Below are 24,231 nucleotides of genomic sequence, written 5' to 3' on the forward strand. Positions count from 1 at the left end.
TATTGTATATCAATGCAGCTTTATTACTGTTTGTATACTTTATCGTTCTATCAATACACACTTAAATTGCCCAAAACAACCCTGTTTTTTTCTGCTCTCTTTATTGTATTAATGTGAAGGAGCATGCCTAGCCCTTTGTTGCAGTATCAACACCTGCGGGACTTCTACGATGAAAAACTGGATACAAGTGTCAGGATTCTGTTCCATGGAGTGTGGATTTTGTATTCCAGGTCTTGGTAGGCAACACATAGAGGACTTAAAGGCAAAGAGAAACAACATGGAGATTTGTTCTTGCACCATACCAAAGTCCCTTTCCCATCTTTGTAAATACAGTAGAATCAGGTTCTGGAACAATCATGGCCACATATAACAAGGACACGGTCTGATGTACAGGACCAAGACCTGAACAAATTTGCTACAAAACAGAAAAAGAACATAGAAATTGGTCTGGTGATGGAAGAAGGTGTATAAAATGTCTGAGCTGGATAATGTGCCAGAAACCCAGTGGAGCAAACTTGAGATCATCTTTCATCTCTGATATGGAGGTCCAAGAGGTTCTGTGATAAAAAAAAAAAAAATCAAGCAAATGAATTGGCTTGCTCTACTATCTGTATCCAGATTCCACCAGGCTGGGACAGACAGGGCTGCCATATATAGGAAAGAGTGGCGATAGAGGGGGTAAGATATTGGTCAACATTACTAGTTTGGCAAACAGAGTTGTTCCAACACTTGGATGAGAGCAGAGAGGGGGGTACACAATCATTACACCATGGCAGTGTGATTAACACTGAGGGAACAACAATAGGTCGGGCCTGGAGTACATTTAGGCTGTACCACCATTTTCTGAAGTTTACAATGGATGAACCACAAAAAGGTTCCTGTATTCCATTCAGAGACCTCTTGACTTAAGCGATGAAGGATTTAAGGGCAAAAGACACAAAAGATCTTTTGAAACCCATAATTGCACCCACAGCCCATTTGAAGGAGAAAAGGATGCAAGTTTGGAGACTTCACTGAGGGAGGGTCCTGTTTGAGATCAGACAGCATTAGCTAAAATTCTACTGCATTTGTTTACAAAGCCAAAAAAAGTATGTCAGCATTTTGTCCAAGCAGCATTAGTATTATCAAGACAGTTATCAGTGCTTCTCTAGCTACTAACAGTTTGGAGTCAAGGTCAGCAAAAATGAATTGTTTGTGGGAGGACACTAGAATTTGAATACCTGCAAAAGGAATATTATACACACCTCATGCTCTTATTTGCAAAGTGTTCCATGGCTAATCAGGATCCCCTGCATGAAAGGTTTGTGTGCCACCCAGACTGCTGGGTGTACAAATACAGTAGAATTCTGCTCAAATAGGAGTTTTATTTGTGCAGTTAGATCTATTATTATCACTAGGACCTGAAGCAGGCTTTCATAAGAATGTCATATTTTGTCTCCTCTTGGAGATATATATACTTGAACTGTAAAGGTAATGGATGCATGGTCAGAAAGGGTAATGTTTCCAATGCCAGATTGTGTTAAAGAGTAAATCTGTATTTCTCATCAGAAAAAAGTCAATCTTCATAAAATACTTGTGAACAAGAGAGTTGAATGTAAAATCCCTTGAAGATCTCTAACTAGAGGCATGGCACACTGGTGGCTGGAAGTCATTAGGCGGGCCTAGGAATACAGTGAAGTCTCCTCCTAGGACACAAACTCCCTCTAGGAATCATGAGAGATGTTGAAGTGCTATGTCCAAAAATTGGAGTTGGGGATAATTAGGGGCATAAACTGTTGCATTTGTAACTAAAATAGAACCAAAGACTCCTTTCATAAACCATTGGTCTATAATTGGCAGCTGTGTTTGGAGAGTACAACATTCACTCCCCTGGGTCTGGAATCAGTCGTGGACCCATGATATGCCCAGGTATAGTATCGGTCCATGAGTTTGGATAACTTACTTCTCTTAAAAGTCTGTTTCTTGTAGAAAGGCAATATGTACCTTTTGTTAGCATAAATCACACAGAAGAGCAGTCCACGTTTCAGGAATATTCAACCCCTTGGTATTAAGGGAGAGTATATTTATATAGGTCATGAGGGAAGAATCAATATAACAATAAAATAAGGGTAGGGATAAAAGAATGGGTGGAGGTGGTGCAAAAAACACAATTGCCAAAAAATGGAAGAGGAAGGACTAAGTAAAGAGAAAAGAATCAGAAAAGGAAGAATATAAAAAAATTGTAATAGTAAATATCTAAATGTAAGGAATTCCCACCAAACAATGGGACCTACCTACCTGAGGGAGTTAGGTAGCAATGGCTAGGGTGAAGAGGCTTGCCCAGCCCGTAGACAATCAAAAATAAACACCCGCCCCTAAAGTTTAAGTCTGATATGGTAGTAGGGTTGGGGAACATCAGAGAACCACAGGAAAAAATATATTCACCAACTATAAACAGCAAAAACAATATAAGTACTAATGTTAGTGCAACTGTTCAGTCCTAGACAGGAGAGGTCTAAAAGATCTCCCCGCCATAACAGTACCCATATCATATCTGATGACAGTAATCATCATCAGTAACAAGTAGTAGCAAACTGTATGGCATTCAGTAGTATTCAGCAGATGGATAAAAGGTTCAGTCTTTATCCAAGAAGTGGAGCATTAGTCTTCGCACTAAGTATCATTATATCAAGTATCTTCGCACTAAGGGATCATTACACCCAGTGCGGACTGTTCTTGGGCTTCCACAGTACTTAATTAGGTCAAGTAGCAGGGACATCTTTAGTGTGCCTGGACATATCTAGTAGTAAGTAGATTTGAGCACCATCAAAATCAAATGGGTCTTTGAGCCATGCTTTTTACATAATTGTTACAGCAAAAAAAGTGAACTCTACAGATCACATCACTGGGCATAGCAGAGGATTGTGACATGGAGTCAGGGACTCTATGTACTTAATCTGCAGAGCTGTTTTCAGAGGTTTATCCAATAGGAAATTGAAGATAGCGGTCACAGTAGCTTTCAAATCTGAAGATGAGGTAGCCTCTTATGGCCTCCAACCCTGATATTATTTCTGCAGTTATGGTTAAAGTAATGGTAGAGAGGCAACCTTGGGTAGGTTCCTGGGCGAGCTCTGAAGACTTGTATGAATTTGTAGTAAGAATCCTTGCAGAAGGAGACTTAAGCTACGTACACACTTCCAATTATTATCGTTGTTAAACGAACGACGAACGATCCTGCACGATATCTACGAACGATCGTATAGCACCGATCCTGCACATACCGATAACGACAGTGCACCCCATCACATGTCTCTCCCCCTCCTGTACCCCTATATTATCATACAATAGGAGAGCACCCCATCACATGTCTCCCCACCTCCTGTACCCCCATATGACTTCACAACAATAGGAGAGCACCCCATCACCTGTCTCTCCCATTACTGTACCCCACATCACCTCACAAAATTAGGAGTGCACCCCATCACATGTCTCTCCCCCTCCTGTACCCCTATATTATCATACAATAGGAGTGCACTCCATCACGTCTCTCCCCCTCCTGTACCCCCATTACCCTGTAATAACACCAGTATACAAAACAGCTGTCCCCACTTTTCCCCATCCTTCCATATCCCCTGTAATACTACCAGTGCACCCCATAACCTGTGTGACACTTCCTTCACCCTCATCTCATTCTGCAATATTAGCAATGTATTCCAATCACCTAATATCCCCCTGCAATGTCAGTGCTCCCATTATATCTCCCTTATATCCCCCTACATAACCACCTGTGCGCCCTACAATAGGAGTATGACAACCCAGAATGGACCTGACAGCCTCTAATATATAAATCACACAGACACATACCTTTTCCGCTGTGTGAGGAGACTGATAATCATTTTTCCTGCTTTTCAAATGCAGTTTCCCGGACTTGAGGTTTGATCCGTGAAACCCCGCCCACTTCATGGTCTCTAATAACGTCACTTCCGGGTCCTTGTACTGGATGGGAAGTAGCCGCTGCCATTGTGTGTCGTTGTGTGAGTTGTAAGGTGATGGTGGGGTGGGCGCCGTTGTCACTGTTCCCCATATAGCTCTCCCAGCATTGTATTCAAGGCAGCCATTGTAGCTTCCTTTGTATATAAGTCCTCCTCTCCCATCTAAATCCATTTCTAAGCAGCAGCTTCAGGCTGAAGGGACTAATGTGTCCTGGCACAGTTGTGTGTGCATACATTAATGGGCAGAAGATGGTCACACATATTAATATCAACCAATGCCACTAAAATGATACAATTTTATAAATAAACCAAAAACCTTAGGTGGATTTAGTAAGCTGTTCAATGATTGGCTGCAGAAAGTCACTGATGGCTTTGATTGGATTAGAGAACTGAGTGTAATCAGTGAAATATTCTTTTGTTATGGGTTGGATATAGTAATATATTCACACAATATCACATGTTACTTCTTTGCGATTGTTTGTATTTAAACTAATCATAAATTGCAGCATGTATGCTCCAAACACTTCCATTACAGTCTGTAGTCTTAGTCTCTGTTATTAACACATTGTGCTGTGCATGAGTTTTATCATTTGTTCTAAATGCACAAAAACCAAGTCAATTAAAATAGAACCCCTGCACCATAAATGCAGTTTAATTTGAATTCTCTGTGTGTTTTGCTATCTTCTTCATCCAATAAATTATCAGATGTGTGATTTTATGTGTTCAGGCTTGCAAGAGCACAATGCAAAGTGGTTGGGCTTTATTTTAACATGTATTCATTATTGTTAAAGTGACAGGCAATGTCTTTCTGCAATAAAATAAACTTGGCTGCCTGTCTTCTTCAGCGTCCCAGAACTTCAGCCATCTTGATTTCCCAGACCAGAAAAAAGTAACTTCTGGCCATGCACACAGGAGTTAATTCCCAGCAGCTGGGGTATGCAGGATAAACTTACCTGTGTGTTTGAAATCTTTTCTTCACATGCATAGCTTAGTGTACATTAGAAAAGAAAGAAGAAAAGATTCCGAACAGGTAAGTTTATGTTATTGAAAAGAGGACATTGTCTGTTTCTTCTGCAAATAATAAATAAACCTGCCTGCTTGCTCTTTTTTAGTTTAGTATAAAAAAACACCCCTGCTCAACTCCTATAAATACCACCAGATAATTATAACACCCTGGTAAACCAGAGATTATTAGATACATATAGTAGTTAATTTGAGGGCAAATGCATACCCTGGGTCTTACCCTTATAGCAACAGATATGTGGAACTAACAATGTCTTGTTTATTCAAGGTGTAGTGGTTATCCGCTGGCTTCATGTGTGTTGTGCAGGGGTTCTTTTTTATTTTTTGTGTATGACTAAATCTCTGTACAGATGTGCAATTATTGTTGCTGGAAACTCTATGTAGTGGTGGTTGTTAGGCTTCTAGTGGATTTGAAGGAATGTGCACTGTACAGAAAACACTGTTCTGATCCATAGAAGGAGTAGCTGCCCCAATGTGTTCCCCCCCATAAGGAAACATTATTAGCTGTTCCCGGCTGGTTAGATCACTCATCAATATTGGGGACAGCTGTACAAACTGTAGATTTGTGAATAAAATGTTTTTTTTGTACTAATTACTGTTAATCATCCTCCAACTAATTAAACATTTGGCACAAATCTACATTAGAGATTATTCAATGTCATGTTCCAAATGCCATGAAGAGGATAAGAATGTTATTTACAATAAAATATTGTCATAAATATTCTCCAGACTTGGTTTGACTTCATCACTCTGCTACAGGTTCAACTGCAGTGCCAACCATTTCTATTCAACTGAATAGGGGAGGTTATGAATCATTTTGTGTACACTGATGTGGCTACGGCTGCAGATTTGGTTGATTGTTTTTTGGTTTCTGAAAGTCACTTTTGGCTGCATGGTTCCTTTTCCATTTGTGTAGGAAGAACTGCACCACAACCACAATAGCAACCGTGTGCAAACCTGTTCACCTGTGGTATGGTTTGCCACTTCTGGGCAGCAATTTGCTATGTACCTGGGAGCAGCCAACCACATTGTTTTTCACCACTGGTCTGAAAGGGGCATTATTTTATACTTTGGTAATAGGAATGTAGTTGCTTTAATATTTTAGCATTGTTTTTATTAATATCTATCTTAAACCATTTTAATATTTTTTTTTAGCTTTCAGTAGCATACCATGGACAGCAGAAGTTTCCCAAATCCGTATCCAGATTACAGTGGAGATGCATCATCCTTCCTTACTGCTAATGGGCAGGTAAGCTTAGATATTGACATGTTGTCTAGGGATTTTAGTTAAAATCAACTAAAATTATTTAAAAACATTCAATGTGCAGGCATTCAATGGCCCTATATATATATATTAGAAAAGCCTGTGTTTTGGGACTCTGACTCTATGTATAAAAGCAGTGACGTATTACAAGCAGTCCAACCCCCATAGTTCTGCAATAAACTCTGCTTATGCTCTTACTGTTAGATCTTTGATAATTATAAACATGGTGACTGAAAACCAGATAGTGCTCTACAAAAATTATGTGACCTCCACTAACCCCGAAGCAGATGTACCATAATATATTTATATTATGATGTATTAATACAGTGCTGGTATGTTACACAGCATGTTACATAATGCAAGGTTGTCACTAACTGTTTTAAAGAGAAGCTCACAATTGCACGTTCCTGCCATAAATGTTGTCTGTTGTCACTGGCATAGTTTAGGCGCTTTGTAATTTGTGGAAGGGGAACCAGTATGTTTTTGGGACCTGGGAGAGTTCCTGGGGAAAATCTATCCAAACTTACAAACTCTATTAGAAGAAAATGTCCTGGGCAAGATTTAAATCTGGGACACCAGGTTGAGAGTGCCAGCCACTGAGCCTATGTGCCTCACAATCTTTGTGTACAGAGTTTTGTACCAACTTTATGTCAAAGACCTTAGAGTGGGTCATAGGTACTGACACTCTCATGATCTGTCCTTCATAGATAAGAAAAAGAAAAAAAGGAAAACAACAGCTATAAAAAGCCTGATGGCAGAAGTACAAAAAGATTATAAATGTTTTAAATAAATAGGAAGTTGTTTGCCCAACTGGCAACTCACTCAATGTCACATCCCAATAATTAAAAACAAAAAAATTAAAAGAAGGGGACTTTTAAGTCATTCAACAACTAATTTTCAATTCATTATTATTTAAAACCATCATTTTTTTGTATAAAGATAAAAAGATTTTAAGAACAGTCACAAATAAATACAAGTGGTCTCATTCAGTCAATTGTTCACTTTTTGGAGTGGTCTAAATCAATTATTTGTTCAACGTATTTCATGGAAATATATACCAATTCATCAGCAACATATTTTGAGACCTAAATCATACAGTACAATACAAAACAATTTACAACTACATTACAAAAGATAAAATATTTTTTGTAAATAAAATCTTAATTGTAAAAATAGAGATTGGAGTTATTATGTAAGTAGGCCATCTTATGGAATCTTTCTTGTATTTATTCAGGACAGTGGAGTCTGTAAGATTTTTCTATGTACACAAAAATTACTTCCAACTTTGACTCCGCAACCCTCATTTCAAAATAACTTGGGAGTTAGAATAGGCAGAGTTCTGTAGTCCAGCAGGCAGGGCTGATAACATTGATTGGGATTCCATTACAGCAAAGGCACTGTTTTCAGCAAAAACAGGAGAATGCTGGATTTCTAGCAAATAAAATATATTTTTTAATACTTGAAACCGTTTTTTTGTTGCTGTATTATTCATAAGCACAGCACAGGTTTTCTTAAAGGTGCCAGTGTTATATTTGTATGATAATTTGATTATTTACTAACACTTAATTCACTTTTCCTTACAGCTAACTCCTGACTTTGTAAATCGTTTGAACTATAAAATTAGAGAACTTCTTCAACACATGGAACATGGCTTGAGATCTGCAGATCCAAGAGACTTCACTGTGTACACAGGCTGGTCAGGTAAAATTTAAACGCGTACACACATGTCTAGAAAGAAGAATGAATTTAAGGATGCAGGCAAATGCTAATGCTAAATATTTATTTTACCATATTTCTGCAGGTCCTCATGCCTAAATTAGTTATGTCCCTACAGTATATAAATTTAAAAGCGAGCTATCACAAAGAAAAACTTTCATACCTGCCTTTCATTTTTTCTTTAGGTGCTTCAGATATTGCTGGTATCCAGCACTTTTGTCTGTTTGATACCTCCAGACAAAGCCACAGGGCCCACCAGGGGAACAAGTGTACAATGCTCACAAAGAATTAGATACCAGCAATGTCTGTAGTTCCTCTATAGACTGATTATTTGAATCACAACCTCCCAGAAAGGTAATACAGTATTGTATTGTACCAGCAGTTGCTTTTAAGAAAGACTCAGCTTTTGTTTTAAACAATTGAATAAAATATAATGGTACATATTACTTTTTATTTTCCACTTCCAGACAGCCGTGTTTTTTAAACATGTAAAAAATTTAAATGTCACATCCATATACAGTAACAACACAGGAGGCATTCTTTATTATCTCCTTTAAGCTCCGTAGTTGGCTCACTACTTTTCCCAGAAATATTTAGAGAGATCTGGGTAACGTTTCAAGCTTCTTTCAATCAATGTTTCAAGAAAGTTAGTGCAAATTTAAAAAAAATTCATTACTAAATGTTTTCAGTGCAGTCATTCTCTTAAAAAGTGTTGACACTGAGAGACACAAGAATTCTTAAAAATTAAAGTTATATTGCCTACAAGAGAGCTGGATGCTGGCAACAAAAAATCTGTCGGCATTCCCAGGGTTTCCCCTCTCACTATCAATATACTTCAATTTTTCGGAGGATGGACATCTTTTTAATTACTTAGATTGATGATAATCTTTATTCCCCGTTTCTTCCAGTTTTGTAATAGAAGGATTTAGAGGATTGAGCACTCAATAAATCCATTAGGTGTAGTGTCTTGTGAGTGTACACCAAGCTTTTTTTTCCCAAGGAAGCATTTTTCTGCTCCTGCTTCAAAAGATGAAAATTTAAATTTTGATCTGTTCCTGCTGCTTGTCTATCATGACTTTTGTCATCACTGGCCACCAGACCCTCTGTCCATTTTCAGTTCAACAAAAGGAAATTTCCCCTTATTTTTTAGGAATAAAATTTAGACTTTGAGAGTTTCTCCTAGCCGCTTTCTTTTTTTTGTGATTCTGAATGGACTCTGCAAAGCTTGGTCATCATGTTCTCCCCCTTTTCACCAGATCACTCTACTAAATCTGTAAGTACTCCAATTGTTTGCTGTGTTGCCTATCTCTTAGTTCAACTGCTTTTGGACATCCTGAAGGCTTGGAATCATTTTTCTTGGAATCCTATAGGAGACACAAAGTCATAGTGCTTTGGCATAAAAGCATTCTGGTATTGGGAGGGTTTATACTTCAGTATTCTCCCCAGAAATTTTTTCCAGCCGGGTGGGGGGAAACTGTAGCCGGGTGGTAAAAAAGTGGGCGGGGTTAGACACAGGAAATTTGGAGCTCCTAGTTATTTATGCCATAGGTATCCAGTAACCCCTGCTATTGTGTCAGTGTTCTACCTAACCCCTATACTTTGTTCCAACTTTCTAATGCCTGGCTTGTCAGAATGTACAATTTTTCCATTTTTTTTGTATTATGCCCCAACAGTCAAGTGCTGTGTATTTTAATCCAGCTCCCTAGAGTTCCATGTTTCAATAGTGTAATCCCTTGTAGTAGTGTAATATTGTGATCAATGTGGCTTAACAAGTTAGGTTTAGTTCACATTAGCAGTAAAAAAAAATGCCCCTCCTGAGTGACTACTTGGCAACTGCTGGGCACCTGGGATTGGTAACCGGTGATAACTGCTGGGCACCTGGGATTGGTAACCGGTGATAACTGCTGGGCACCTGGGATTGGTAACAGGCGGTAAGTGCTGAGCTTTTTAGGCCTAGCAGTTTTTCAAGCAGCAGTGGTTTCTGGCGAGAGGAATGTGAGGGGTAAACTTAGCAAATGCAACCTTACTGCCAATGTGAATTCATCCTAACTTCAGATGTCACCTCCTAGCGCTATACCTAGGTAACTTGCATGCATGTGATCGCAGATGGGGACAGGACAGCCAGTGCCCTCCTCTCATCACTGCCCAAAACAAAAACTTCCTGTGAAATTTATCCACCCGCAGTATGATAGCTGTGTGTGTAAAGTCTGCTTGTCAGATTCTGCAGCCTAACAACTCATTGTGTTCAATCCTTTAGATCTCCTAAATTGTTGGTTGTAATTACCTAAAATTTTTAGGGTACACAGGTGACTCTAAAAGCTACTAATAACCAACATTTCTTTTTTTAATTTCAATAATTTCAAAATATAGGGGCCAGTAGTTTAAAAAATTGTGGAAATTGAACATTTGGGTTGCTGTTTTATAGGATAGTGCACCTAGGAGCCCAAAATTGAAAATGCAGCCACTTACAAAGCAAGAAGCATTGCGGTGGGGCCCCCTATATATTTTACCTACCTTTCACCAAACTATATTTGTAATACTATGTTGCCCTTTCTGCTTCTGTTCTTTGAATCCCAATTTATCTGGAATGGGGAGGTGCAGGAAACTGAAACTGTAGGTGCAAGTGGGGAACAGATGTATAAACTCCCAAAATTTCATTAGCATGGCATCATTAGAACATAAAAACCTCTGCCCATCAAACTGTCCGCTTCCCTAACTTTAACCCTAATTTCTCTAGAACAGAGAGGTGCAGATAAACCGAATCATAGGTGCAAGTAGGGGACACTTGTGGCTAAAACTCCCTAAACTTTCATCACCATGGCATCATTACATAAACTCTGCCCATCAAAACACACTGCCCTGTTACCCATGATTTACCCTACCAGTACCTAAACCCCATTTTCATTTTGATGGGCAGTTTTTTATGTTCTAATAATGCCATTGTGATAAACTTTTAGGCAGTTTTATCCACAGATGTTCCCCACACTTTTTCAGTTTCCTACAACACACACACACACACACACACACACACACTCTCTGGAGAATAACACTCATTTATTATGAATATTAAAAAAGACTGAAATTGTAAGTCCATTAACGACATATTGTTTTTCTTTATCATATACTTTTGGATTTCAGAAGAGTTAGGGCCAGCAAAATAGTAATTTTTCTTTAATCACTCATATCTGTGGTGTATCTGCTTCTCCTAGGAATTGCCTTATTGTACCTTCACCTCTCAGAGGTCTCTGGGGATCCATCTTACCTGCAAAAAGCTAAAGAGTATATCAGCAGAAGCTTACAATTACTGAACAGACAAGATGTTACTTTCCTTTGTGGGGATGCTGGGCCTTGTGCAGTGGCATCTGTTATTTTCTATAGATTGGGATATGCTCAAGAGGCAGATGACTGCATTAACAGGTAAGACATATCTATTATAGAGGCAGATCACTCAATATAGCCCTGTCTGCAGAAAATCATTTGGATTAAGCTAGCCATATACCATGCAATATTTTTGTTCAATTGGACAAAAAAATTGAGCCATTAAAAACAATTAGATAGTTTGTCGCAATCTATTATTTAGGCAGAAAATTAACTTAAAATATTCAGGAAAGCCTTTTTTGTTTTTTGATTTGGTAAACCATCGACTTAAAAACTAAAACTCAAATCGATATTTCAGCTAGATATCATAGATGTGTCTGAATATTTGTAGTGAATTACAAGGATTGATTTAAATTGATTGTAAAATCTTTTCAAAATTACATTGGGAGAAAATCCAAACTATGTAATGTTAAGACTAATATAAGTAATCCTTTCAATTAGTGTCAACTCAGACGCTCTCTTGAACTATATAATTGATAGTAGATCAGAAGGCAATAGTACAATAAGTATGTATAATGTATGGTCTTCCCTGGGATACCCATAGACACTTTATCAAACCAAACGGCTTTCATGTCTGTGAGTGGCTTCCTTACCTGTCTGGTAGCTGCACACACCCTGACCTGTAATCAGTTTGTCTGCAGTGATGGCTGGGTTTGATTAGTGCATGCTTATCAACTGGGCAAATAAAAACATATATACATACCTTTACCAACTTTATATGACCATATCTCAAGTCTCAGTTCATTGATATCCCTCCCAGATGTATTTGTGGGTGATATGTGGGATGATGTTTGGTAGACTAGGTGTGAAGGAATCGGCTGCTTAAAATAACAGTCTGATGCCGGAGAACAGTGAAGGACAGATAAATATTGTTGTCTATGGAGATAGATAGTTTTTACACATTTTAAATTTCATTATGGCAGATTGTTTGTACACTGAATATGAACAGAGAACAGTACTGTAGTTGTCTATGTTGCCCTCATCATTCACTAGGGGGTGTTTCAGGACAGCTCAAAGTGTGACTTTTCTTGGCATCACCTTGTTGAAGAAAAGCTACGTGACCAAAAAAAGTTATGATCTGGGTTTACTTGTTTGTCAGATCTTGGTTCAGCAATGTTATATGCTCAAACATTAGGTCAGGTGATAATCAGGTTTTTCCATTGGGGAGAAAGTTTTAGTATATTCCAAGATGACAATTCGAGAATTTTTGTTGGCCAGGCAGTATAAATATAATTAAACTTTTTGTCATAGGCATATGAAGGTGGTCACTGTTCACTTAAGTTTGAGGCTCTGTCCGTACTTGTTCCAGAAAAGCCAGGCACACAAAAAGGTTTTGTAGCATAAACCACATAGTTTTTGCTTTTAGACTTTCTATATTTATATGAAAGCTAACATAAGGGAAAGGTATAACACACCATCTCCCATTGCAGAATTTAGACTATTCTTTCTTTTCTATTGTCAAATGACAAAAAAACAGGAAGCTTTGTTCTGCACCCTACCAATCCTACCAAAGGGCAGTACAGAAACCCAGTGAGAATGTCACGGTGTCTGAAATAAGGTATGAAATGGAAACAGCAAGGATCTATTAAAAAAAAAAGTAGTTACTTGCTAATAAGAGGATAAGGGATACAAAAATAACATATAATAAGAATCTGAAGGACTATCTCGCACACTGAGGACACGCGTGTATGCAAACACTATTTGTGCATCACGTATGAGGTATTATTAATAACACCAGTAAGAAAGTCCAATATTTCTGTAGACTTTATGTAGTCTTCTCAAAACTGATGATCTGTAAAAGTTTCATTGCATCATGTGCAGGCACATCAGGCTTTTTGTATTTGGTATTACTTTACTCCACACAGTTTCAGCTTTTGCATTTTAATAAAAAAAAGAATACAGATGATATGTTTGTATAAACTAAAATCTCACAGTGTCTTTAGGTAAATGGGGCAGCTAGGGCTGGCAACAGTTTTGTCCTCTAAAAGGTAGCACAGCTCAGATTTACATTAAACTGGTTATTGTGAGATCTGTTACATTGTTGATATTATTTTTAACCAGAATTTATATAGTGCTGACATGCAGCACTTTGTTCCTACAATAGTCATGTGTCAATAACACAGTCTAAGGACAATTTATGAGGGAAAGAAGAATAACCTAACTGCATGTTTTTTGGCATGTGGAAACCAGAGTACCCAGAGGAAACTAATGCAGACACAGAGAGAGCATAAAAACTCCTTGCACATAGAGTGCTGGCTGAGATACAAACCTGGGAGCTAGCACTGCAAAGAGTGCTTATTGTTGCACTTTTGTTTCCACTTCTCCTATACCTAATATACCTTTTCAGCCCCTTTGCATATGTTGAAAATCTCTCCACATCCATGGATTCGTAAATATTTACTCAAGCCTAATAGTGGAGCAGCATGCAGCCAAACGAGAAATTATAAATACTACTGATCTGATTAGTTGAATGGTTATTATTACTAAAAGTGACAATAATTGTAAGTGATGCTGCAATACCAACCTAGAGAGTTGTACAAGCCCGCTAGATGGTCACAAGCTAGAAGATGAACTTAGAAATGGCCCCACAACCAAACATTTTGCTAAGTGTTGTTCCCGCTGCCCAGTTTTGTAAATAATGTCTTCAAGTTTACTTTGTACACATACCCACACCGAAAAGTGCATGAGTGACATAAATGTGCAAAAAAAAAAAGGTGAGTACTAAATGGTCTTTTTTTTTTTTTTTTTTTTTTTAGCATATTGTCTTTTTGGGCTGTGTAACAGGTGCTCTTTAAACAAATATGTTTTTTTCATTTTTTTTTTTAGAGTGCTGCAAATGCATCCAACTGTGATAAAGCAGGACTCCAGGTTACCTGATGAACTTCTGTTTGGCCGTATGGGCTACCTTTATGCTTTGTTGTTTATCAACAAATATTTTGGAGGTGAAAAGATTCCTTTAGGGTATATCCAAGAGGTAAGAGTCAGGACTGTCACTTTAATCTTCTATACTGTGCTGAATTACAGAGTCTTCATATATTTGCAAACTTGCTAAGTGCTTTGCAGTGATTCCTAATCCTTTGACTTCTGAACTTTAAGTTACTGACCTGCAACAAGCATGCAGCCAGCGAATAAAGAACAACGTCCAAACTTTCTTTACTAGAATGCCTGTTTTGTTTCCCAGCATCAGTGGTCATCTTTTAAGGCCTGTTGAAAATTTATAATAGCCATTGTTTAGTCACAATTACTGTGTAAACTTCTGGTGAAAATGTTTTTTTGGAGTTTACTGTCTTTTTAAAGAAATGTTGTCTTACTTCCTGTTGTGTTGACGTGTAGCCATCCCTTCCCCTATAACCCCCGGCATTTCATAGTATAAGATTATGTAAATATTTCATAGTTTCTTACCTGATTTCCCAGAAACCAGTTATTAGGCTTGGGTACTTTGAACCCCAATTTCTCTAGAACAGAGAGGTGCAGGTAAACAAAATTATAGGTTACCACCCCCAAACTTTCATCACCATGGAATCATTACAACATAAACTCATCAGAACACGCTGCCCTGTTACACATGAGTGTACCCTACCAGTACCTGAACCCCAATTTTGTTTTGATGGGCAGAGTTTTTTATGTTCTAATGATAACATTTTAGGGGGTGTTATCCACAGACGTTGCCCATACATTTTCAGTTTCCTACACCTCCCCATTCCAGAGAAATTAGGGTTCAAGTGTTAGAAGTGGGCAGTAATGTGTAACGGGACAGTGCGTTTGCCATAGTAATTTAATTTTAGTGGGGGGTTAGCCAAAGGTGTCCCCCCACTGCATCTATATTTTCAGTTTTGGATACCCCACCATTCTAAGAAAATTGGGATTCAAAGAAGAGAAGCAGACAGGGTAACATAGTATGACGATTATAGATTTGTCACAGGTAGGTCCATGTAGATCAATTTAGGGGTCCCAACCCAATGCTCCTTGCTATGTAAGTGGCTCCGAGAGTCCCCAATTTGCATTTTCAATTAAGGATTTCTAGGCGCACTAGCTTTTGAAACAGCAACCCCAATGTTGTATTTTCACTAGTTTTTACAATTCTGATCCTCATATCGACATTTTTCAAAGCTGGGGTGCTAAAATTGCTATTTAATATCTATTTATTATTCTATTTATAGTTACTATTAGCTGTGTGTGTTCCCTATGCACCCTAAAAACTTCAAGTCATTATGACATACGGTTTAGGAGATATGAAGGTTTATACACAGAGAGCTGCAGAATGACATGCATTATTTACACACAGACTGCTCTGATGACATCATTACACACGCCCACTCGGGCAGATACATTGTTACACGATCGTTTTTTTGTTTCTTTCAAAATAAGACCCAGCACAGCTATGAGATAGGGTACGGACAGCCTGTTTTCCAATCTCATCCTAGCTGTGCTGTGCTCTTCTCCTCCCGCCTGGCTCTTATCAGCTGGGAACAGAGCAGCCTAGTTGTCTGTTCAGAAGTGAGTGGAGGGTGCAGAACAGCCGGGCGGCCCGCCAACCAAAAACGGGCTGGGGAAGAACTATAGAATATACCTTTGGTAATTCATTGACTATGACAAAGTCTCTTTTCATGGCTCCTTCTGCTTGGTTTTGATTACACTGCTTCGCCAAATCATAAAACTTAAGTTATGTGTGGTTAGGTTATATAGCCACCTTCATTGGTAGTTCATTATTTTTGTCAATTTGAAAACTTAGTGATGATTCCCTAATAAGAGAACAATATAACAGATCAAAGCAACTGTTTTGTTTTGTAACTTAAATTTTTATACTTATTTATTATATGCATAATTTCTCAGAATATAATTAGGATTGCCGCTGTTTTATCAGGTCTGTAATGTTGTGATAAAATCTGGAGAAAACATGGCAGCTCACAGACGAATACAGAATCAGAGTCCGTTAATGTATGAGTGGTATGGAGAACACTATGTGGGCCCAGCCCATGGCCTGGCAGGAATTTACTACTACTTAATGCAGGTGGGTGTGCTAAATGGTAAAGTTTGTAACATGCTATAACATTCTATTATACTTCTGTACTTAACAAACTATAGACCTTCTTCAGGCTGATGTCTTAGAGAGAAGTTATATAAACATATAATGAAAAACTTGGTTAAGCTCCTCTACAGGTGTTTTCAACCACATTTAAAGGTTCACCCTCTCTTCACCATTTCAATATGGTGATAAAACCAGCATGCCCCCATTTTCCTAGTCTCATCATCAGGTTTTTGCATTTATATTTACCATCCTTACCATCCATTAATTCTTGTGAATTTAAATGAACTCAGAAGTACTGAGACCTTATAGTATGCTCCAATCTCAATGTCCAACATATATGGTAGACATCAGGGGTCTTTTGAAGAGGAAATTACCTTGGGAACTGTGCTTAAAATAAATACATGCAGAGAAGAAGAAAGGATTAGTCTGCAGTGTTACTTGTGATCCCCCTGGCAGTTAATGTTTTCGCATTGGTGACTTATCTTTTGGTGGTTTGCAGTAGTGAAATTATCAAATCGTAGTCCAAATTTGTTACGACTGTTGGAGACTCAGTGCCTTTAAATTTCAGACTGTATACAGATATAGGGCTGAAGGCACAGGTGTGCTTTGTTACACTTACATACCAGGAACTGTGCTACTGTTCTTTGGAGGAATTCCAGAAAAAAAGTGTAGTTCCACTTTAGGATCCCAGATGTCCCCTTAAACCACTTTGTAGACCATTGTTTGTCAATGAGATGGGACAAGCATGTAAATAATGAGGTCTAAAATTTATAAATAAATATATAAATATTCAGACCCAAGCATTGGGTTTTTAAATGCAATGTTTGCACAATTCCTGAAATGCTGGAAGAATAAACTGTAACTAATTCCTTATTGCAGTTCCATTTGAAGTGTTACCTAGCAATTAGAAGCCTTCGACACTTAACAAATCATTTAATCCTCCTAAAGGCTCTAGAGCAGGGGTCAGCAACCTTTACCTTCAAAAGAGCCATTCTGCCCCCTCTTCCACCAAAGAAAAAAGACTGGAGCTGGAAAACATAACACAGCTTATAAACTTTTAAAAGTTTTATTCTTTTTTTAATTTTACCTGTTACAACAACAGAATGCAATAAACAGAAGTGCAGTGTGCATGTGTAGGCCTACTTTGAAATAAATTAAACACTGAACTATGCCCGTAGAAGCCTGGAGGCGTCTAACGTAACAAGGTAGATTTTTTTGATGGGCACAGTTCTTTATGTTCTGATGATGCCTTAGCAATGAAATTTTAAGGGGTGTTAGCCACAGGTTTCCCCCACTTGCACCTAATTTTGTTCACCTGTGAATCATTTTTTTGGTGGGGGGAGTTTTTTTATGTTCGGACGATGGCCCAATGATGACCTTTTAGGGGGTGTTAGTCACAGGTGTCCCCCACTTGCACCTCCATTTTTGGTTTTGTACTCCCCGTTCCAGAGAAATTGGGGTTTAAAGTAAGAGGACAGGGTAGTGTAGTATGACTTTTCCAGTTTTGTGACAGGTAGGTATAAATTTGGAGTTCGCACCTCCTTGCTTTGTAAGTGGCCCTGGGGGGTCCATAATTTGTTTGTTTAATTTCGGGGTTCTAGACACACTTTTAAAACCGCAGCCCTGATGTTCAATTTTAACTATTTTTTTATAAATTTGACCCCCATATTTTGAAAGTTGTTAAAGGTGGGGAGATGAAGTTTGGGGTACTGCTAGCTATGAGGGTCCCCTGAGTACCTAGAAAATCTCAAGTCAGTAGGACATACTGTTTAGGAGATCTGGAGGTTTGTACTAGGAGGGATGTAAGGCTGCAGAACATGACATGCCATGCAGGATTCATACACAAACACAGCTGTGAAACTTTCCTAACAATGATGTCATTGTACACGCCCCCGCTAGATTTATTTTATGGGTAGATTTTTTTGTTAGAAAACTGGAAGGGGAATCCCCCTCCTCCGCAGTGTCTATGGGAGGAAGGGGATCCCCCATCAGGGATCTCCAGTCAGCGGCCGAAGGGAGCCACGACAAGGGGGCTGAAGAGCCGCGGGTTGTCGACCCCGCTCTAGAGGATTGATTTTCACACAGTAGCTTGCTTTTCACCTCCTCCTACAATGCCACAACAAAGGGTTTACTTTCTTATATCTGAATTCCAAAAATTCCTCTTCCTTTGTTACGGAGAGTGTATTAGGATGTGTGGCATCAGAATTCTAATGCACACAGCAATTAGGCAATACTGGAAGCACCACCCAGCAGCCTGGGCAATGGGTAATTCAGTTTGCCAGAAACTATGCAGAACCTAAATATCAGTTTTGCCCTAACTTTTAACATGTATAAAGACAATTGTATGTAAAGTGAATGTGATACAGTTCAGACTTAGTATATAATTTGGGCATGTTAAAGGAATCGCTATTTTACTGTAAATTATATACCTGCATGATTGTGTTTTCTTTGTGCTGTAGACAGCCCTTAGCTTTCTACGACAATGGGAATGGTATAAGTGGGTTGCTTAAATGATTAAAGACCAAATGCAGACATTTTTTCTCACTGATCAACTGTTGTTGTGCTTTGGGAAAAATCTTTAACTTGCTGTGCTTTAAAGTTGGTAATGTAACAAAAATATGTTCTCACTTCAGGCTGCGTGCAACGTAAGCAGTGAAAAAATTCGATCCCTTGTCCGTCCAAGTGTAGACTACGTCAACCAACTTAGGTTCCCGTCCGGAAACTATCCTCCGTGTATTGGGGACAAGAGAGATCTGTTGGTGCACTGGTGTCATGGAGCCCCTGGTGTTTTTTATATGTTTATTCAGGCATATAAGGTATGTAAACAAGCTGCATTTTTCTGTTTGTACCCCAGTTATTCTGGACACATTCATGTTAGAAATTGTCAGGACAACCAATTCACTAAAATATTCTAAAATTTTGTCTATAAAAACCCAAAAATACAATGTCCTGTAACTCTATATGCCAGTGTTACTGTACAGGTCCTTTAAGCCAGAAAGATTTCGTCTTCTTTCTCAGCACATATCAAATGACAGGTTGTATTTCTGTTGTGACGGAGTCATACAGTGACAAAGCTACTATCCTGTTAAGATTGTGTGGTGCTCAGTGCAGAGACCTGTACCACCACCTTACCAAATTATAAACACTGTATTTACAGCCCTGTTAATACATGATCTCAATGATGTGTATTTTTATAATATGTAATCGGAGGAACAGAGCAGTTATGGGGTTAGGTCTAATTCTTCTTACTAGCAGAGCTGAGGCTAGCTAAAGGAGGAGCTTTTCCAATCTCAGAACAGTCTTAAAACAATCAATCTATTTATTAAATACAAGTTGTTATTAATAAAAAAAAGTACAATTGAATTACCATTTATGCTCTATGCTTTTTTTTGCCTAAGGAGACCTAGCTTTTTAGTGAGAAAAAAAAAATACTGGGTATTTGGGCGGTGGTGTAATTCCAGATTTTGCCTTGCCATTCTATGGCAGGGAACTGAAATTTGAGTCTCAGGGCAAGAAATGTGTGTGATTTGTCAATATTTTTTTTTTTTTTTACTTTTAAGCAATCAAATTTACTTGTTTACCGAAAGATCATGCTATTGATTGCAAACAACATGAAAAAGGTTATATGCATTGCTTCCGAGTTTGCTGTGTATAAAAGGATAATTCTGCCAATTTAGATGCAAAATGTATGAGTACAGGAGGTTCTGCTTCTCCATATACTGAGTTTTGATTTTGCTTTGTAGATTTTCCAAGAGGAAAGGTACCTGTCAGCTGCGGCACAGTGCACTGATGTCTCTTGGCATCGAGGCTTACTGAAGAAGGGTTACGGGATATGCCATGGAGCAGCTGGGAATGCTTATTGTTTTCTTGCAATGTACAACCTGACACATGATCTTAAGTACTTGTACAGAGCATGCAAGGTATTTGTCTCATCTAGATTGTGTACAGTACATTAAGGTTTAATAGTTTATCACTAATGCAAGAGATGTGTGGCAGGCAGTGAAGATTTCAGGAATTAGTAAACCTTGTAGCAGTTAGCAGAGACTTAAAAGTGAATAGAAATCTGTTCAATTACATTGTAATTGTGTGAATTAATTCATGTAAATTGTTGTTGTGTGAATGTAAACCTATATACTGAGGTTTACATTTGCAATACATGCAGTCCTACGCCTTCTGCTGCATGAAACAGGTTGCAGGATTAAAACTTCTTAACAGATCTGAATTTTAAACCTCCAGATGGAGATAAAGGGTCCTTTAAAGCAGAGGTCCTCAACCCCTGGTCCGTCTGACAGGTAGGCCGCAGCTCTGGCCTGTGCACCCCCTAGTGGGGTCAGGAGAAGGACCATGGGTGGGGCACCAGCCAGAGCCGCTGACCATGTCTCCCATACGGATTAAAGGTTTAGAGCGGTGGGCATGTTCTGTATCTAGACAAAACCCGCCCATTCTGTGGGTGGTGTGCGTTTTCTGGCACTATGAGGTCACTCTGGGGGAAGTTTTTCCCGTTTGAGTGACAAACGGCTCCTCACGCTTTCGTGGTCCGGATTCCATGCATTTAGTGGTCCGCTAGCTGCAAAAGGGAGTGGGGACCACTGTTTTAAAGTGAATGCTAAAATGGGCACTATGACAAGTTTATGTTACATGTGGAATTTAAGCACACTTACCATACCTGTGCTCTTTTTATTTTTTTTATTTATTTATTTTTTTCTATACCCTGTGTTCTGCAGTTCTTAAACTGTGCTGTATGTTTTATACACCAGACTCTGCTATATATTGTATACTTCATGTTTCTCCGCTGTTTAACATGTACTCCACAGTGCTCAGCTGTATACCTTGTGCTGTAAATTACATTGCTTTTTTGTATACTGTGTGCTGTAAATTATGAACTCCACATTGCTCATCTGTATGCAGTGTGTTGTACGTTATATGCCCCACACCAATCCGCTGTATACCATGTGCACTCTATTCAGTTGTATACACAAAGCTCACACTGCGCTACACTGGTTCTCAGTCAGTGATTTGGTTACTGCAGGGTGTACTATGAGTGTTAGAACACATTTTTTAGGTAATGATAGATCACACCAAATATCCATCAATATTTCAAGTATTTGAGGACAATAGAAATTTGCTTAGAAACTTGAGAGAAATTAACTTTAACTGTTGTAACAATGTTAACCATCTTTCCCATCTTCCCATCATGTAAGCTGATTACATTCTCTATCCCCATACTGACCTGTAATTTATTTTTTGCTAGTTTGCAGAATGGTGCTTGGATTATGGCAAACACGGCTGCAGGACTCCAGACACGCCATATTCACTATTTGAAGGTAAGATGTAGTGATTTATGTTTCCTACATTCAAGTAAAGTGAGGGTAATGTATAACTACATTCATCCTCTGTTTTTTATTTATTGCTTGAAAGACTTAACTTTTTTAATCATGGTGGTACTTCTGCACGTCCACAAATTCCTCTAGATTTCTGTGTTTTGGACCGTCACGGTTGGGACACTGAAGTTTTTCCCATAAGGATTTTTCTTGGTATAGGAGTGCAAGGGAGATCCTAATTTGCATACTAATCCCAAATTAATCCCCACTCCACTAATTGTAGTTTTGTTGTTTCCCTACAAGAATTGATACATCCTACTCTTTTACAAAAATTCATTCATAAAGAGACGTTTCCCATTTTAATGCACCAAACCAATATGATATTGTACATTGGCACTATATAACCACTGCTTCACGTTTTAAATAGTTAGCACAGTTGGGCTATGTCTAGCATAGGGTGCCTAAATAGCCCAATTAAACCATTTGCTTGCAGTATTGCCACTAAAAAGCCTCTCTTTTGTTTTCCTACTTCAATTTTCCTATTAACTGCCTTTTTTTCAATGCCCAAAAAATTTATCATTTTAAATGTGCTAGATATATAACTCTTGTAAACTATCTTTTTTTCTGACAAATAAACAAATTCTGAATATATAATTGAAATGATCACCACCTGGGATCATTCCTTAGCCCAGAAATTTCCATGGTTAGATGTAATCACAATGCTTCCCCAAAATGGAGGAAATATTGGTGATGCCATCTCTGACGACATTAGGATTGCCTCTGAGCTGTGGTGACCGTCTTGATGCAGGGCAGAGCTGATGCAGCAGATGATGACATTGGATATTTATTTATATATGACAACCAGTTAACCAATTAAGAAGCCTTATTGTGTTTTCCTTTTTCTATCTGCAGGGATGGCCGGCACAATTTATTTTCTAGTGGACTTGTTGGATCCTACAAAAGCCAAGTTCCCTGCATTTGAGATATGATAGTTCCTTATTTTCTTCTCAGAGCAGTACTGGAAATGGGGGATTGCATTGCTGCTTCTGTTGCTTTCTCAATACCCTAAGACTAGGCAGTCAATAGCTGTAGCTTGTTTTGTTTGCTTCATCATAGCTTCATTTTGGCTGTATTACATTGAATATTCTGTGTTTTGTACATGTACATACAGGAAAGAGCTCACTCCCCCCACAGTGTAGTACAGATGCTGCCATGCCTAACATAATGTCATGAGAAATGCAGGTCTGTCTGAACATGTAGAACATTATACTTAGGAGGTTTTCAAATCACTAATATTAACCAATTAGCACTGTTAACAGCTTTATACACATCCACACACCTTACCAAACGTGACAGAAATAGCTGCTGATGCATCAAAGCTGTTACTTTTGCTCACTACTAAAGGACTGGCTACATAAAGCAGCTAAGATTTAAAGTCCAATTATTTGCGATATTATGGCACTTCCAATACAGCAAGCTTAGTTTTCTATAGAATGTAGCTGGAGTTATGTAACGCAAAAGTGCTAGTACAGTTTTTTTTTTTTTGTTTTTTTTTTTTTACTGCAGTCCGGACATGTATTATATTCTGCTTTGCTGGGGATGTTCTGGTAAAAGGACTTGCTGTAACTTGAGGGCAGTGAATTATCCCTCTTTTCACTATTATTGGTGATTATTGGTGCTGTTCACAATGAACAGCACCAGGACACTAACACATGGAAAAGTTGCATTTAGTATTTTTCATTGTGATTTAAGGAATTTGCACACAGGGTTTTCTGATGAGAAGTTAATATGGATCTTTCTACTTAAATTAACTCCGAGTTTGTTCATTCACACTAATGTTTTTGTCTTGGTGTGATTGGTGAATATGAAGGTGCCTGTAGAAGTTTCATTTAAGGTACAAAAACACTGCTGAAAATTGTAGTAGTTTTTCCCCCAGCATACCAAATTTATTGCATTTGTAGCAAAGACTTCGACCTACAAATTGTGCTAGAAATAGCTGAATATTAACCTAACTGCAAAACCATCTTTTTCAAGTATTTATACCCCTAAAGTTAACCACCCCTAAAGATAACCAGCCCCAGCTACTCCATACAACTGGCTAAAAAGACCCCACTTATTAAATATCGGGCTCTGGGTAAATGTTCTTTACACGAGAGGTGAAAGCAAATGTAGTAGTAGTATAGGGAGTACTGAAGATACTTTTCTAGACAAAAGAGTTAATAGCATCGTGGAACCTGCTTTTGGGCAGAGATATTAGTTTTAGTATTCAGAATGGATGGCGGATGTTTCCTTTAAACTAGTATATTTCAGCTCTTAATTATTTTGTGTATATTGTGACACTTTTGCAGTAGCTTTGGTGTTAAAGTGCTATTCAAACCTATCAAGAGAAGCCATGCAATTTGTCACTGTTCTATACTATATGTATCTTTACTACCCGACGCGTTATTTCCCAATAAGATAACAAATATGTTTAATTTCCTAATTTCTTGTTTATTCAAATAAAAAGAAATATATGTGAAGTTAAATGCT

General features: G+C 38.3%; 1 protein-coding gene and 1 long non-coding RNA gene across 3 annotated transcripts; one reads left to right on the forward strand and one right to left on the reverse strand.

The window, feature by feature from the left end:
* LOC140335708 (uncharacterized) lies at nucleotides 1-3,922 on the reverse strand. The gene is made up of 2 exons (XR_011921749.1): nucleotides 3,844-3,922; nucleotides 1-557 (listed from the first exon to the last, which is right to left on the reverse strand). It is a non-coding gene; the product is annotated as an uncharacterized lncRNA (long non-coding RNA).
* On the forward strand, nucleotides 3,897-24,231 carry LANCL1 (LanC like glutathione S-transferase 1). 2 transcript variants are annotated; one of them, XM_072418553.1, is made up of 10 exons: nucleotides 3,897-4,013; nucleotides 6,150-6,243; nucleotides 7,842-7,959; nucleotides 11,184-11,391; nucleotides 14,179-14,326; nucleotides 16,217-16,363; nucleotides 19,015-19,197; nucleotides 20,125-20,301; nucleotides 21,633-21,705; nucleotides 22,615-24,231. In XM_072418553.1, the coding sequence occupies exons 2-10, from the start codon at nucleotides 6,166-6,168 to the stop codon at nucleotides 22,689-22,691; spliced, it is 1,209 nt and encodes a 402-aa protein (XP_072274654.1). In that variant the 5' UTR covers nucleotides 3,897-4,013; nucleotides 6,150-6,165; the 3' UTR covers nucleotides 22,692-24,231. The 2 variants fall into 2 exon arrangements, with proteins under 2 accessions (XP_072274654.1, XP_072274655.1); XM_072418554.1 differs by having other exon boundaries at nucleotides 4,006-4,025.

Source organism: Pyxicephalus adspersus, chromosome 7 (assembly GCF_032062135.1).
Source record: "Pyxicephalus adspersus chromosome 7, UCB_Pads_2.0, whole genome shotgun sequence".
Classification (NCBI taxonomy): Eukaryota; Metazoa; Chordata; class Amphibia; order Anura; family Pyxicephalidae; genus Pyxicephalus; species Pyxicephalus adspersus.